Source organism: Ranitomeya imitator, chromosome 10 (genome assembly GCF_032444005.1).
Source record: "Ranitomeya imitator isolate aRanImi1 chromosome 10, aRanImi1.pri, whole genome shotgun sequence".
NCBI lineage: Eukaryota > Metazoa > Chordata > Amphibia > Anura > Dendrobatidae > Ranitomeya > Ranitomeya imitator.
Genome location: NC_091291.1, coordinates 25,104,419 through 25,120,665, shown reverse-complemented (window position 1 = coordinate 25,120,665; position 16,247 = coordinate 25,104,419). Strand labels below are relative to the sequence as shown.

General features: G+C 41.6%; 1 protein-coding gene across 1 annotated transcript; it reads left to right on the top strand.

The window, feature by feature from the left end:
• Positions 1-4,019: 4,019 nt before the first annotated feature.
• Positions 4,020-10,726, top strand: LOC138651073 (phospholipase A2 inhibitor 25 kDa subunit-like). Its single transcript, XM_069741044.1, has 5 exons — positions 4,020-4,199; positions 4,842-4,955; positions 5,044-5,190; positions 9,204-9,353; positions 9,468-10,726. Exons 1-5 carry the CDS (start codon positions 4,148-4,150, stop codon positions 9,617-9,619), a joined length of 615 nt encoding a protein of 204 aa, XP_069597145.1. The 5' UTR covers positions 4,020-4,147; the 3' UTR covers positions 9,620-10,726.
• The last annotated feature ends 5,521 nt before the right edge of the window (positions 10,727-16,247 follow it).

Sequence of the window (16,247 nt, the reverse complement as noted above, 5' to 3'; positions counted from 1 at the left end):
TCCGGGGTCCACCGTGCAGGTGAAAACCTGCTGCTAGCAATTAGCAGACTATATGGCGGTACACTAGAGTATACACGAGTGGGTTAACCTCACCCAGCGTGAAAGAAGCAATCCTGTTAAGGCACAAGACCGCGGTACCGCACCTAAAGCGCGAGCAAGTAGTCAGCGAACTCAACCTCAACTGGGATTGAAGTCCGATTAGACCCTTGCTGGCGCAACACCGCAACTGGGTGTGAAATGAAACAGAAGAGCATGCAGTGCCGCACTGACAAACGCCACTAACCACCCAGGCTTGGGTAAGGAAAGCACAGAGGAAGTGCACGGCGCCGTACTGGCGGTCACAGCAACTGGACGCTATAATGTGTGACTAGTGCTGTAGGATAAGTCGGGCGCTAGGTAGCAGCCATACACCTTCCGCGAACAGTCATACTATAGGGTAGGGGTATCCAAGGACGACTTGCACTCACAACATACACACATTAGCAATTGTTTGACAATACTAGCGCATGGCCGTGCGGTCATGCGCAGTTTATATAGCAGCAGCACAGGAAGTGGCCACAGCACTTTTGCCCTTCTAGGACCTGCCAAGAGGACCAATGGAATGTGCTGCAGAGCCTGAGCACATGACCCTCGATCTCCAACGGGAGACCTTACGCTGGGCATGCTCAGTACGTGCAGACAAGGACTTAGTCCCAGAGAAGTCCGCTCGCTGCTGACCAGCACAGACTTTAATAGCAGAGACTGGAGAAGCAGCAGTAACTCTCAGAACAGAGTGAGAATGAGCAAGACGCTGGGACCGACGTCCTTGCTGAGCAGACTCCACTGCGGCTGGACAAGAATGGGAGACCGCAGCGGAGGTGGCTCGAGATTCCCCCTGTGCAGAAGCGGGAACTCGACCCCTAACACCTTATCATCTATAATTTAGGAGCAAATTAAAGTTCACACAAAAACAATTTTGTAAATATAAAATATGAATAATGGAGCTGCTTCCAGAAGACTGTTGTTTAAGGCGCCAAGATCATTTCATAGCTCAATCTTCTACAAGTAATGAACAGAATTTTTTTTAATCCCTACGCCTATGCCGGGGATTTGAAGCTCTGTCTCAGAACCATTATACTTTAACCCATATAGATATATAATATCATCAGAACAAGAGTATAAAATTATTTAAAGACAATCTGTCTCCAAGTTTTTGCTACCCATCAAAGAGCAGCATGATGTAATGGCAAAGACCGTGATTTCAGTGATGAGTCACTAATTTGGCTGCCTGCTGCAGTTTTGATAAAATTACAGTTCTACAGTTAGGGCCAGAAATATTTGGACAGTGACACAAGTTTTGTTATTTTAGCTGTTTACAAAAACATGTTCAGAAATACAATTATATATATAATATGGGCTGAAAGTGCACACTCCCAGCTGCAATATGATAGTTTCCACATCCAAATCGGAGAAAGGGTTTAGGAATCATAGCTCTGTAATGCATAGCGTCCTCTTTTTCAAGGGACCAAAAGTAATTGGACAATGGACTCTAAGGGCTGCAATTAACTCTGAAGGCGTCTCCCTCGTTAACCTGTAATCAATGAAGTAGTTAAAAGGTCAGGGGTGGATTCCAGGTGTGTGGTTTTGCATTTGGAAGCTGTTGCTGTGAGCAGACAACATGAGGAACTCTCAATTGAGGTGAAGCAGAACATCCTGAGGCTGAAAAAAAAGAAAAAATCCATCAGAGAGATAGCAGACATGCTTCGAGTAGCAAAATCAACAGTTGGGTACATTCTGAGAAAAAAGGAATTGACTGGTGAGCTTGGGAACTCAAAAAGGCCTGGGCGTCCACGGATGACAACAGTGGTGGATGATCGCCGCATACTTAATTTGGTGAAGAAGAACCCATTCACAACATCAACTGAAGTCCAGAACACTCTCAGTGAAGTAGGTGTATCTGTCTCTAAGTCAACAGTAAAGAGAAAACTCCATGACAGTAAATACAAAGGGTTCACATCTAGATGCAAACCATTCATCAATACCAAAAATAGACAGGCCATAGTTAAATTTGCAGAAAAACACCTCAAGAAGCCAGCTCAGTTCTGGAAAAGTATTCTATGGACAGATGAGACAAAGATCAACCTGTACCAGAATGATGGGAAGAAAAAAGTTTGGAGAAGAAAGGGAACGGCACATGATCCAAGGCACACCACATCCTCTGTAAAACATGGTGGAGGCAACGTGATGGCATGGGCATGCATGGCTTTCAATGGCACTGGGTCACTTGTGTTTATTGATGACATAAGAGCAGACAAGAGTAGCCGGATGAATTCTGAAGTGTACCGGGATATACTTTCAGCCCAGATTCAGCCAAATGCTGCAAAGTTGATTGGACGGCGCTTCATAGTACAGATGGACAATGACCCCAAGCATACAGCCAAAGCTACCCAGGAGTTCATGAGTGCCAAAAAGTGGAACATTCTGCAATGGCCAAGTCAATCTCCAGATCTAAACCCAATTGAGCATGCATTTCACTTGCTCAAATCCAGACTTAAGACGGAAAGACCCACAAACAAGCAAGACCTGAAGGCTGCGGCTGTAAAGGCCTGGCAAAGCATTAAGAAGGAGGAAACCCAGCGTTTGGTGATGTCCATGGGTTCCAGACTTAAGGCAGTGATTGCCTCCAAAGGATTTGCAACAAAATATTGAAAATAAAAATATTTTGTTTGGGTTATGTTTATTTGTCCAATTACTTTTGACCTCCTAAAATGTGGAGTGTTTGTAAAGAAATGTGTACAATTCCTACATTTTCTATCAGATATTTTTGTTCAACCCTTCAAATTAAACGTTACAATCTGCACTTGAATTCTGTTGTAGAGGTTTCATTTCAAATCCAATGTGGTGGCATGCGAAAATTGTGTCACTGTCCAAATATTTCTGGCCCTAACTGTATATGCTGCAGATCTACCGGTTCTCCAAATGCTGAGCTCTGTGCAACTTCTCCCACACTTCTGATTGACAGTGTTCGCTGTGCGTTAACAGAAAGCGGCCAATCAATTGTGTGCTAATTGACATATAGGAAGCAGTTTTACTAGCCCTCTAGTTATAATCCCCTGCTATCAAAACACTGATTTTATCAAAACTACAGCAAGCAACCCCGTGACACATTATGCCACTCCCAGTTTAGGTGACAAAAACGTAGAGGCAGATTTCCCTTTAAAACAAGAAAATAGAAATTGCCTTCAGTATTGGAAATTCAATATATTTTGACTGATAGAAGAAGAATAAACAACATGAAATTTACGCAGACAAACATATCCACCAACTGCTAATTTTTGACAATACTCTTTTTTGAAATATAGGCTTTCAAAGTTTTCTTTTCGTTTCAATTTTTATTATTTTTTTTTATAAATAGAGACAGTTCTAATTTTCCAGATTTAAAAAAAATAATCAAACTAAAGAACAATATGGGCCGTGTTCCTCTACAACTTGTGATTTTTAATTGTTGCGTCATTTGTCATATTTTGCAATCTGTATCTGTCCAGCCGTTTGAGGTATTTAATAAAGTTTATTTTATTGTATTTCCATCTTGATATATTTGATCCATACAAGGCTACTGTGGTGTTTGATGTTTTGGTATAGATTGAATATTCCATCTATGTCTATGCGAGGGATTTCGAGCTTTAAACCATAAACGGACAGCTTCAACATCTAAAAAGATATGTTATAAAAATTATCAGGTTAAGATTACTTAGTAGCATTTAGAAAAGGATTTCAGTGTTGGAAATGTAAGAGACCTGCGGGAGAAACAAACAATAGGAAGCCCGTGTACACAACCAAAATGTATTCAATTACATTTCTGGAGGGAAAGTAAATATATTATTTTGAGATAATTATTAAACATTACCCAAAAAACAAACATGACACAACTGTATTTGGCAAGATAAAATTGTAGATATTCTGATGGACTCACACTATAGGTCATCACGTCATAGTCATACCATGATAAATATTTAACTATTGAGACTTGGAAAGTGTTATGGAAGAGATCTCATCCATTCCATGACGCAATAGTTTCTTTACCTTCCCAAAGAATATTTATAGAATTTCGGTGTACAGACAAGAGGACGAACAGAAAGGAAACCGAGAAGCCACCCAATCATCCACGATGAAGAACCTGGTCGTTTTGGTTTGCGTGACCTCTGCTCTTGTCGGCTCAGGTAAGACTATTATTCAGACTTCAGATCAAGAAAAGAAAAAGCTAGCACTTGCCTCGCCATTCATCTGACCTACTCGAAACTCAGCGCCTATTATTTTCTCTTTTCTCCATCACACCTTTTGTTTTGCCTTTTTCACTCCAAGCCAAAGAGAGTTTATTTTCTAACTTTTCGCCCTATCCTTTATGGTTCATCTGGCTGCCATTTTACACAATCAACGCAGAGAAATTGAAAAAAAAATATATATATATTTGGGAGAATACAGATTTTTCTACGGTTCAAATAGAATTAAATTATATTCTAAGAAATTTAATAATCTCTAATTAACTGCCTTAGGGAAAAAAAAAAACGTAGAGGTTAAAGCACGTTTCCAAATTTATGACACAAATACTAAAGTAATTCAAAATGATTAATAGTCAAGAAAAAAAGGCAGCAAACTATAATTGAGGGAATTGTTATTAAAACTTACACGCATCAAGAATTCAAGTTGCTGTGTCATCAAGGTCGCAATGTTGGCAAATTGGCATTGATGATGAAAAACATGATTCTAAATGGATGACAACCAGAAATGTCACCATTACTCCAGAATGCCTCATTTTCACTGTCTCCATATAACATCACTGGATTGTCCTCTTTATTTTCCAGTCTTTTCTTATAAATGTTATTCCTGCTTCTCTCGCAACTCTACAACATGTAATGAGACTGAGACTGAATGCCTCGGAGATCGATGTATGACTGGGTCTCAACACGCTTACAACAGTGAGTACAAGTCTAAGCGTCCTGTTTCCAAATTGCCGTTTTACTATTTCAGTTTTAGTTTTAAGCCTTATATTTATTCACATTGCAGATGGAACTGTGTATAACTCAATATTGAAGGGTTGTGCCAATGAAACTTTATGCGGAGCCAAGGGATCAGCAGTAATGGAAAATGTCAAATATCGATTTTATATGAATTGTTGTACTGGAAATTTATGCAACACTGATGGATATGAACGTAAGTGACACAATGATGATAATCATCTGCTATATAATTGTCTAAGGGTCACTTCCGTCTTTCTGTCTGTCTGTCTTTCTGTCACAGATATTCATTGGTCGCGGCCTTTGTCTGTCATGGAATCCAAGTCGCTGATTGGTCTCGCCAGCTGCCTGTCATGGCTGCCACGACCAATCAGCGATGGCCACAGTCGGATTAGTCCCTCCCTACTCCCCTGCAGTCAGTGCCCGGCACCCGCTCCATACTCCCCGCAGTCACCGCTCACACAGGGTTAATGCCAGCAGTAACGGACCGCGTTAAGCCGCGGGTAAGGCTCTCCATTACCGCCGCTATTAACCCTGTGTGACCAAGTTTTTACTATTGATGCTGCCTATGCAGCGTCAATAGTAAAAGGATCTAATGTTAAAAATAATAAAAAAATAAAAAATGATTATATACTCACCATCCGCCGCCTTTCCCGCTCCTCGCAACGCTCCGGTTACCGCTCTATGCAAGCGGCAGGTTCCGGTGGCAAGGATGGTATGCGACAAGGACCTGCCATGATGTCACGGTCATGTGACCGCGACGTCATCACGGGTCCTGCGCTACCAACCCTGGGACCGGAAGCTGCCGAGTGCACCGCACACAGGTGACATGACTACAAGGGCTCCTTCGGAGGGTGAGTATATGTTTATTTTTTATTTTTTAACCTGTGACATACGTGGCTAGGCAATATACTACATGACTGGCCAATACAATACGTGGCTGGGCAATATACTATGTGGCTCTGTGCTGTATACTATGTCGCTGTGCAATATACTACGTGGCTCTGTGCTGTATACTACGTAACAGGGCAATATACTACGTGGCTGGGCAATATACTATGTCGCTGGGCAATATACTATGTCGCTGGGCAATATACTACGTCGCTGGGCAATATACTACGTGGACTGGACAATATACTACGTCACTGGGACATATACTATGTGGCTCTGTGCTGTATACTACTTCACTGGGCAATATACTACGTGGCTCTGTGCTGTATACTACGTAACAGGGCAATATACTACGTGGCTGGGCAATATACTACGTAACAGGGCAATATACTACGTGGCTGGGCAATATACTACGTGGACTGTGCAATATACTACGTGGTTGGGCAAAATACTACGTGGACTGTGCAATATACTACGTGGGCTGGGCAATATACTATGTGGCTGGGCAATATACTACGTGGACTGTGCAATATACTACGTGGACATGCATATTCTAGAATACCTGATGCATTAGAATCGGGCCTCCATCTAGTAGCTATATAACTGATCATCTCTACACCCTCTGATGAAGCTACTGGTGAAACACGCAAAGGGGCCTTTGGACCAGTACACATTTACTCTCTCCCCATCTGGAGACACCAGTTAAGTGCAAATATTACTTACATTCATTGTTTTAGCAGATCTTTTATGGATAGTCATAGCACTAAGCTCTTAGGCTAGGGGTGGTCACTGCATGCTCTAAACTTTTTGTCTTTTCAAGTTTATACATTTTCTATACTTTATGTATGTACTGGACCATTTGTTGGAATACTCTGTTTTTTTTCTGTATGTATGTTTTTCATATTTTTAAATTATATATTAATAAAAGATGTAAACTTTTATGAGATTTTCCTGCACTCTTGTCTCTTGTGTTCGTTTAAATATTTACCCTAGAGTGTGTCTCTAGTACCTTTTTCCTTATTGCTGCTCATGCTGTGTTATTATTCACATGTCACTAATGGTGCGATTTTTTTTCCACCACTACATGCAATGCACACAATTCTTTCTAAGTGACATTCTTAATGTATGATTTACTAATTATCACCTAACCGTACATTTTGTTTCCTTGTCCCATGTGCACCTTACATTTTCCTAAGTAAACATTTTCTCTACTGTGAGGCTGTGGCTCCCCAGAATGTGCAAGCAGACGGATGAAGTCCATAGGTGTGCATGGGAGTCACGGATTCCCAATCCGGGTTTTCCATGTGGTTGAAGGCCACAGGTTTGTGTGTGTTAAAAGCCCTGCAGTAAGAGGTATGGGTGTGTCAGGTGTGTGAGGTGCACGTCAGTGTCAGTCTGGTGTGTGGTGGTGTGCAGAGCAGAGGGCTGCAGAGCAGTGGCTGAGTGCATGGAGGCACAGGCCAGTGGAGCCAGCACCCAGGGCAGCTGAATAGCCTGGCACCCGCAGCGTATACAGTGATGCAAGTCGTCCATGGTACTGGTCTTGGATGTGGACAGGCCTGGGCCCGGAGGTTGATGTCCTGTACCCAAAGGAGTTGGATGTGGACAGTCCTGTGCCTGGAGGTGGATGTCCTGTTCCCGAAGGAGTTGGATGTGGACAGTCCTGTGCCCGGAGGTGGATATCCTGTGCCAGAAAGAGGACTAGCATGTGTAACGATTGCAAACAGGTGGATATGGTGCCCGGCTGCTATCTGGAGGATATCCTGGACTGTGTACAACTGTGTGAGTAAAGAGACTGTAAGAGACTGTGATACAGTGATGCAAGACACCCACGGGAACTAGTCAGAGGAAGGCTAGCGTGTGTAGTGTCTGCGACATATGAGGCTGTGTGTATGGAGACTGTAATATGGCGTGCGGTTGCCCAGGGAAACTGGACAAGTGAAGTCTGGCCTGTTTAGGGACCTCAAATCTAAAGCCATGTGATATGTATCGCTATGAACTGGTGTAAACTGATCACTGATAATATACACTGAAGTTATATGCATTTGTGTGAATGGGACTTTAATGCTGTGAGGAAACACATTATACAGGCTTTTGTGTTGGAACTTTGTGGGTCACTGCCTCTTCACTGCGTACGATGCTACTACAATCTTACACTACCAAGACATTAAGTTCTACAAATACTTCCGTAATGCTATATCATCCTCTTTTGCATTGATTACCCTGCAGAGTTTAGAATAATCTGTACATTTTGAACTTCTACTCTGATGCCCTCTACAAGGTCATTGATAAATGTGTTAAGCCCCCGTCACACACAGCGAGATCGCTAGCGAGATCGCTGCTGAGTCACAAGTTTTGTGACGCAACAGCGACCTCAGTAGCGATCTCGCTATGTGTGACACGTAGCAGCGACCAGGCCCCTGCTGTGAGATCGCTGGTCGTGTCGGAATGGCCTGGACCGTTTTTTGATCGTTGAGGTCCCGCTGGGTAGCACACATCGCTGTGTTTGACACCTTACCAACGACCTCGTTGATAGGACGTCCCATAGAATCGTCATGAAATAGCATCGTTGTACAGGTCGCTACAGGTCGCCGCATCGCTGCTGCGTCGTTGGGGAGATCGCACTGTGTGACATCTCACCAGCGACCACATAGCGACGCAGCAACGATCCGTGACAGGTCGTATCGTTGTCGGGATCGCTTAAGCGTCGCTATGTGTGACGGGGCCTTTAGGAAGAAGAGGGCTCAGTACTGACCCATGTAGTACCCAATGGTTAACTGTAATCCAGCCAGTGTGTTCTTAGAATAATCACCATTTGTTTCCTGTCACTGAGACAGTTGTTAACCTAATTGCACATCTTTTTCCATTGTTCTCACTTCATGTACCATCCCTTTATGTGTCAGGTTACCAAACACCTTTGAAAGGTCCAGATTTAGAACTTCCACGATGTTAACCTAGTCCAGTCTGCACTGTAGTGTTTGAATAAGCTGGTAATATTTAATGGAGAATTCATGGTATCAGTGACCATGTCATCATTCATAGGTTTTTCTTCTTGAAATGCTGTAGAGCAGATATTTAGTAGATTGATCTTTTCCTTATCTTCTTCCATCATTTCAACCCATTTTTTTTAGAGGACCAACACTTTCACTTTTGAGTCTTTTCCTCTTAATGTAGTGGAAGAAAAAACTTTTGGAGAAAAATTTGCTGAAGCTGGAAAATTCACGTTTCTAATTATTTGCTCGTGTCTAAACAAAACACTTAAAGTTATAACTCAATGAAAGTGCTTAATGATAACAACCATTATATCTTTATCACCAGTTCCTGCAGAAGATCCAACCCCAAATGGTGTAAAATGTCCAACTGCCTACTGTAAAGGCAGTTTTCAGGAATGTAAAACAGAGAAAGAGATGAATTGCACTGGATCCATGGACCAATGTTTTGAGTTTAGAGGAGACACGAAGGATCCAGGTAAGGTGATGTTTATTTTTAAAATATGTATAAAGCAATGTAATGTATAATATTCACTAAAAATCACTAGTAAATCATAACCTAATGATGTCTGTTATTTTCTTTTCTCTCCAGGTGACACAGAGGGAAAATATTCAGTAAAAGGTTGTATGAACTCTGATTCCTGCAAATTTAACTTTGACTGCGCCATTGGGGTTTCAGAACTAAAGAAGAAGTTTGTGAACTGTTATAAGTTACATCATAATCAAAGCTACTCTAATGAATAAGTTTTTATCCTCTTCATATATTGCAGTCATCATATTATATAGCACTGTGTACTTACAATTGCTGATTTTACCTTTCTACCCAGATAATTCTTCTCTTTTCTATTAGATCAGTAACATCACGTGATTAAAATCTGATGAGCTGAATCCATCTAAGCTCTATGTAGAAACAGGAGGTCTCTTTTCCCTGAATTAGTCATGGGTCATGGTGAGGCGGGAGCAGCTGGGTCAGGAGTTGAAGAGGGTAATGATAAATACAGAGAAAAGAGACTTCCTGCTACTACATATAGCAGAGAATTAACTTGGTAGAAAGGCAAAATAAGCAATTGTAAGTCCACAGTGCTGTATAATATGATGACTGCACTATAATAGGAGGAAAAAAAATTTGATGGGAAGAAAATGAGGAGGAGAAGGATGAAGAGGAGGAGGAGAAGGAGGAAGAGGAGAAAGAGGAGGGCTTCTATAAGGAAATCACTATCTTTAACTCCATTGATTTTACTCTGTTCTGTCCTAATGAAAAATGATATAGAATGTTGAAATAGTAATTGTACTTACATAGCCATAAATAACTACAGTTTTCTGCATAATCACATACTTATCATGAGTAGCTTAGCCAGTAAAACATGCCTTATCTCGAAGTAGCAAGACATGTACTTAGAACCGTTAGACATATGCAGTAGCATTAGTAGAAAGTGGATACTTTATATAAATTTGATGTCAAATATATTTTATGCAAGGTGAATTGAATTGTCATGAATTTGAACTGTACAGTGCCTGAAAAAAAAAAGAAAACGTTCACTTGTTTCGTCTCTACAACCCTACCGTACAGTCCTCCAGCCATGGTCTTTGGCTCTTCTGTCATCTTCATTCAGTGCCAGGGCTTCCTGCACCAAATAGGCCTTAGAAGTCATAAATGCATTGTGATATCATAGTGATTTTGGTCATGGATCTGACTAGGCTTCAAGATTGTTGATGATTTACGGTTTATATTATTATATTTTTTGGTTATGCACCAGTTCAGATTAGATTGCTGTTCAGTCAGTTTTTCTATATTTATTATTATATTATTATATGATTATCTGAACCCTTCAATAAATACTCTCCAAGTGATATGTTGTTTCTGTCTGTGGCAAATTATTAATAACGAACGAGAGGGGTGCTGAGATAAAGCAAAACTTAATTTCTAGAAACAATGTATCATCAGATTTTTTTTAATTTCATTTGTGTTTTTACGAAAACTTTCTATTCAATGACCCTGATTCATCCAAGCTTTTAATCCAGAGAAATACTGTAAAAAGCTTAAAAAATCATAAAATTTTTGCACAACGTGAAATTGTGCAAACATTTTGCCCACCTCCAACAAAATGGAAGGCGCTAGCCCATACAGAATGATGGAAAGCGGTAACCACCGCTTGTGAAACATGGCGAGAGGTGGTAATCCTTATGCTATAAGTCTGAAGTAAGATTTGTGGTGAGATGCACAGCACTTTGTGCCTTTACTGATTCAGTCGAGGGAAGTCGATGACTGATAGCTCTTTCTCAATAGGGGCAGTTTTAGACAAAATTTGTCACTGGGTCAAATGAAAATTGGGGACTATATACTAAAAGATTGAATCAACAACACAGTCAAGATCTTTTAATTCAGTGAATTGCATCAAGTTACGGTTCAGCAACCTCAGGCTGGAGCAGAGGTGAAGCCAAGTATGAAGAAGAATAGAAGTGAAGAGGTCAAGCATGTTTACGCAAAAGTTCCATCTCCGGCAGAAGAAAGCGGGTAGACATTAAAGTGGATGTGCCAAGCTAGTGTCATGATCCAGTTCGGAGTTTGTTTTCTTCTGTTCCCTCTCTGGACTGGTCATGTGGGAGTTAATCCCCTCGGCCTTGCTTTGGAGCTGGCTGGGCTTTTTAAGTCCTCTGTAGTCTGCTGGCTGATAGTTCATGCTTCCTGGTTAGAGCAACTGACCCGTATACTTGGGTGTTCCTTCTGCCTCTGACTTCCCTTAATTTTATTAGACCCATTCCCTACAGTGTATGACTCGGCCTAATCTCTGACCCTGCCTCTTGTTTTCCGTCACTGTACCACATTCCTCAATGGCTTTTGACTCTCTGGCTCGTACCCCGACTTCATCTCATGTCTCTCGTTTTGGATACCGCGCTCCCGTTTGGCTCTGACTTCTGGCTTGTCTCTGACTACGTGCTCTGCTGTTACTTCTGGTATCTCGTCTCCTGTTTGTTGTGGACTGGCCTGTCTGACTACTCTGCTGCCTCCTAGTGGTGCTCCGTGCCTTGCACTGTGGTGCTACACGGTGAGTGCTACCTTGTCCCCGTTACATGCTCACCCTGGGGGAGGTTGCGTGCAACTGCCTTGCAGTTGCATCACAGTTAGCATGTTTTGCTGCATCATTGGGATAGGAGATAACTTCTCAATCAAGAGAGGTCAAATCGCTGGGAGCCCCACTGACCACAAGACAGTGGTTCTGAGGAGCTCCATCTAAGCGGAGTGGAGGTCGCGCATAGATTATCATGACCATAAAAATGTGGAAAAAACATATATACATAGATATCGGTGCTAGGCACATCTCAATGTTAGTCTCCCCATCATATATAAATAACTGGTGGGTTCTAATACAGTATACAGCCAAAGTCAGAATACAAAGAACCCAGAAAAACACCACTCAAAAAAGTTTTTGCGACCTATGGAACCTAATCAGTGCCCCCTTTTTTGTCTTATATAGACTACTTTGCTATCCCTTACCTTGAGCCCACCCCTCACCTCTTTCTACTTGATTTCATACTTTTTTGAATCCTCTTACATGTCCTATTCACGTTTGGCTCATGTTCTTTTTAATATTTATTCTCTAACAAATTTGTATATTTTTAAATAGTTTTTTGAGTGGTGTTTTCCTGGGTATTATGTATCCTGACTTTGGCTGTATAGGTTATCATGGCAGCTGAGGGGTCTACTGGAGGACCCCATCCCCACCCCATTCTTGGTACTTGTGCGAAGCTCGGCTATTGAGTTTTAATGGAGACTGTGAGTTCCACCACACATTGCTGAACTGCGATATTGCAGCATATATTATAAGCAATCAAACAACTATGGTTTAAAGTTCACTAAGAGACTAAAAAATAAAGAAATAAACAAAAAATTTCAAAAATATAAAACTTTAAATTCCCCCCTATTCTTCCAGTTTTAAAAGAAATAAATAAAAATAGCAAAAAACATGTCCAGATTAAAAACAGCTCCAGATTGGCCCACGGGTGATGTCACGGCCGGCTGGGCGCCGATTGGCTGAGTGTGAATGGTGAGCGGGCCTGAAGCACCAAGGAGAAGCCTTGCTTCTGGGAAATGAGACGTTGGATGACTAGGACGGTCTGCTCAGCCTGTTCAGCTGGACAAACGGAGGGGCTGAAGGAGAAAAAAAAAAACCACAAAAACATGCAAAAAAAAAATAAAAAAAAAAAATAAATAAATATTAAAACATGTTGAACGCCAAAAAAATAAAATAGAAAAACAGATTTGCACTTTTTCAATCACCAGTTTCTCAAAAAAGCGGCATTAAAAATAAATCAAGGCCATACATACCCCAAAATGATACCAATAAATATGTCAGCTAAAAAACAAACAAAGCATCATAGAGCTCCACTGACAAATAAATAAAGAAAAGTTATAGGACTCAGAAAATAGCAACACAAAAATGTTTTCTATTCATGGTTTAAATCTACATTTTTTTTTAGATATTTAGTATCTCATTAATCCACTCTACCAGGTCATCATTACTGCACTGTGAATGTTGAAAAAAAATAATACGTTATTGCTGTTTTTTAAGTACATGAGCGTTGAATATAGCATTGAATATAGCTGCTTAATGCACCATGATTGAAAGCAGCCGGCAGCTCCCAGGAGGAAATAAGCTAATTGTCGCCCAGTATTCGAACTATCAGTAACAAGGCCAAACAGCATTGTACCTCTATTTATCTGTAGATTAAATTTAAGCTGACATGTAAATAGCATTTTCTGAGGTAACAAGTTCTGTTAATTTCAGGGCTTCCAACTAGTGATGGGCGAACCCCTCGATGTTCGGGATTGGCTGGTTCGCCAGAGTTTTCCTGTAAAGTTTGAGTTCGGGGCCAGAGATGATAAAAGCTTGCATCCGAACCCCAAACTTGGGCCTGTAAAAGAAAGCAGAATATTAATAATAAGCATTATAATTATACTTACCTGTCCAGCGATGCATCCTCCCGTCCCACTGTCTCCTGGCCGCATCAGCTTCCGGGGCCGCTCATTAACTTCTGGCGGTATTCATTGCACTTGGCAGTCTTCGGCTATTTCCGTGTTCAGTGTTCGTGCGGTGACGTCAGGGTTCAGTGGAGTGAATAACCCGGAAGTTAAGGAGTGGCATATGCGGCCGGGTGACAGCGGGGTGGGAGGACCCTTTGCTGGACAGGTAAGTATAATTAAAATGTTTATTATAATTTTCTGCTTTTTTTTACAGCCGGCCCTGGACCCGAACTGGACCCCGAATGGTAACACGGGTTTCCCATGTTTGGTATGGTCCCAAACTTTACAGTTCGGGTTCGCCCATCCCTACTCCCAACCTTTGGCTCAGGAGCCACATGTCACTCATGGACAAATTATGGCATAACCCTGATGAAGGAGAGTGCAGCTCTTTGAAACGCATTGATTGGTCCTTCCCATCCTTTTTTGAGTGCCACGGCGCTCTTTCCTTAGTGTGTTGTCACAGGTAGGTGGAGCCTAGCGGCCATTTTTTCCTGTCCCGTGCTATATCCAGGGACGCCTTCGGCTGGGGAGTCCCTGGCTCTACACAAGCGCTTGAACATCTGAAACACGCGGCACCGGAATCTCCTGGTGTCCGCTTCAAGCAAGAGATTCTGCACTCGGCATCTCGGCATCCGTACATCGCGTGCTGGACAACACCAACCAACTAGTCCTCTAGTGCGGCATCTTTTTAGTATTATGTATCGAACCCCGATTTGGACAGATTTTAGCGCCGGCTCTGTCCTGATTCCAGCAGCTGAGGATTGCTTTCTTCCAAGGTGAGCACCAGTTTGATTGCTTTAATAGAACAATAATTGTATTTTTCTCTCCAGTTCCTTCAGAAGATCCAACCTCAAATGGTGTAAAATGTCCAACTGCCTACTGTACGGGAAATTTGCAGGAATGTAAGAGTAACAAAGAAATGGGCTGCACTGGATCCATGGACCGATGTTTTGAGGTTAGACCAGACGTGATTGATCCAGGTGAGCAAATAATTACTCTTTTTAATGGATGTATACATTTTTGCACAAAAAATCTTTATTGATTCACATGCTTGTAGAAAATAGAGCAACTGCTGATATCACTTTCACTAAATACTATCACACCATTTTGCAAATACAGCTTTGGTGCATATTCGATTATCTGTAACTTTGCAAGTCACATTCTGTTGCATACATGGCATAAAGCAGAAACATCATTTCGGCAGGATAACAACACATAGCATTGCAAGACTCGGCCTTCCCGATGACTGAGAGAACCATGTGGCCACACAGGTCTTATTCTCCCTGTCTGACAATGATCTATCAGTAAAGGGTGACATAGAAAGCAGGACAGGACCTGCACAGATCTACTCATGCAGCAAGTCCTGAGAAAGCAACCGTAGAACAGGGCGGCAGGACAGGCATTCAAAGGTCTTAATTACCGTAAGTGGGATCTTTCATGACTAATGCCTTCAAGGAACTTGCAAGTCCAGGGAATAAAAATTAAACTCTACTTATGAATAACAGTAATTTAGGGTTCTGCAAAGATATATGTGAGTAAATATTAGAGATGAGGGAATAAATTCAAGTAGACTTGAATTGTAGTCTATTTTTTAAAAAATCCTGAATTCACCAATATTGTTTTTTTTTTAATTGTCCTTTGAGCAGATTCAGCAAAATGGCGGCCACAGGTCATTCTTTTTTAAAACCCAAATAAGCCATCAAGAAGTAAAAAATAAAAATCAATATACTCACCTTACTGTTCACCTCTTCAGCCCCTCCGCTTCTCACCATCACCCATCTGGTCCTCTCCTCTTACCACTTACTGCTCACAATGGAATTTTTGGGCGTCTCGTACTTCCAGGTGTCATAGTGCCTGGAAGGCTTCTGCACAGAAATTCAAGCTACACAGCATGCCACCATTGACCTTGTGCAAAACTGTCCCAGACACCCTGACACCCAGAAGTGCAACATAGAATCAGAGGCCCGAATACTCCAAAGTGAGCAACCGAGGTTCAGAAGATGCGGTGAGTATCAAACTGGTGGCAGTGAACAGAGGAGCATCTGGAGAGGTAACCAGTGAGGTATGGTTACTCCATATTCTAACCAGGAGTATGAAAATCGGTGGCATTGACCCCGCCACTTATTTACTCTTCCAGAGAAGTTTTAATAGGCATTAAGTATATTTATCCTACACATATTATTTTTCCAGCCCCTGTCTGAATAAGTTTTAACTAATGATGTCTGTTTATTTTTTTGTACAGGTCAAAAGGAGATTACATTTTCCATAAAAGGTTGTAGGAACGGTGATTCCTGCAAATTTAACTTTGACTGCGCCAGCAGAATTTCACAGCTAAAGAACAAAGTTGTG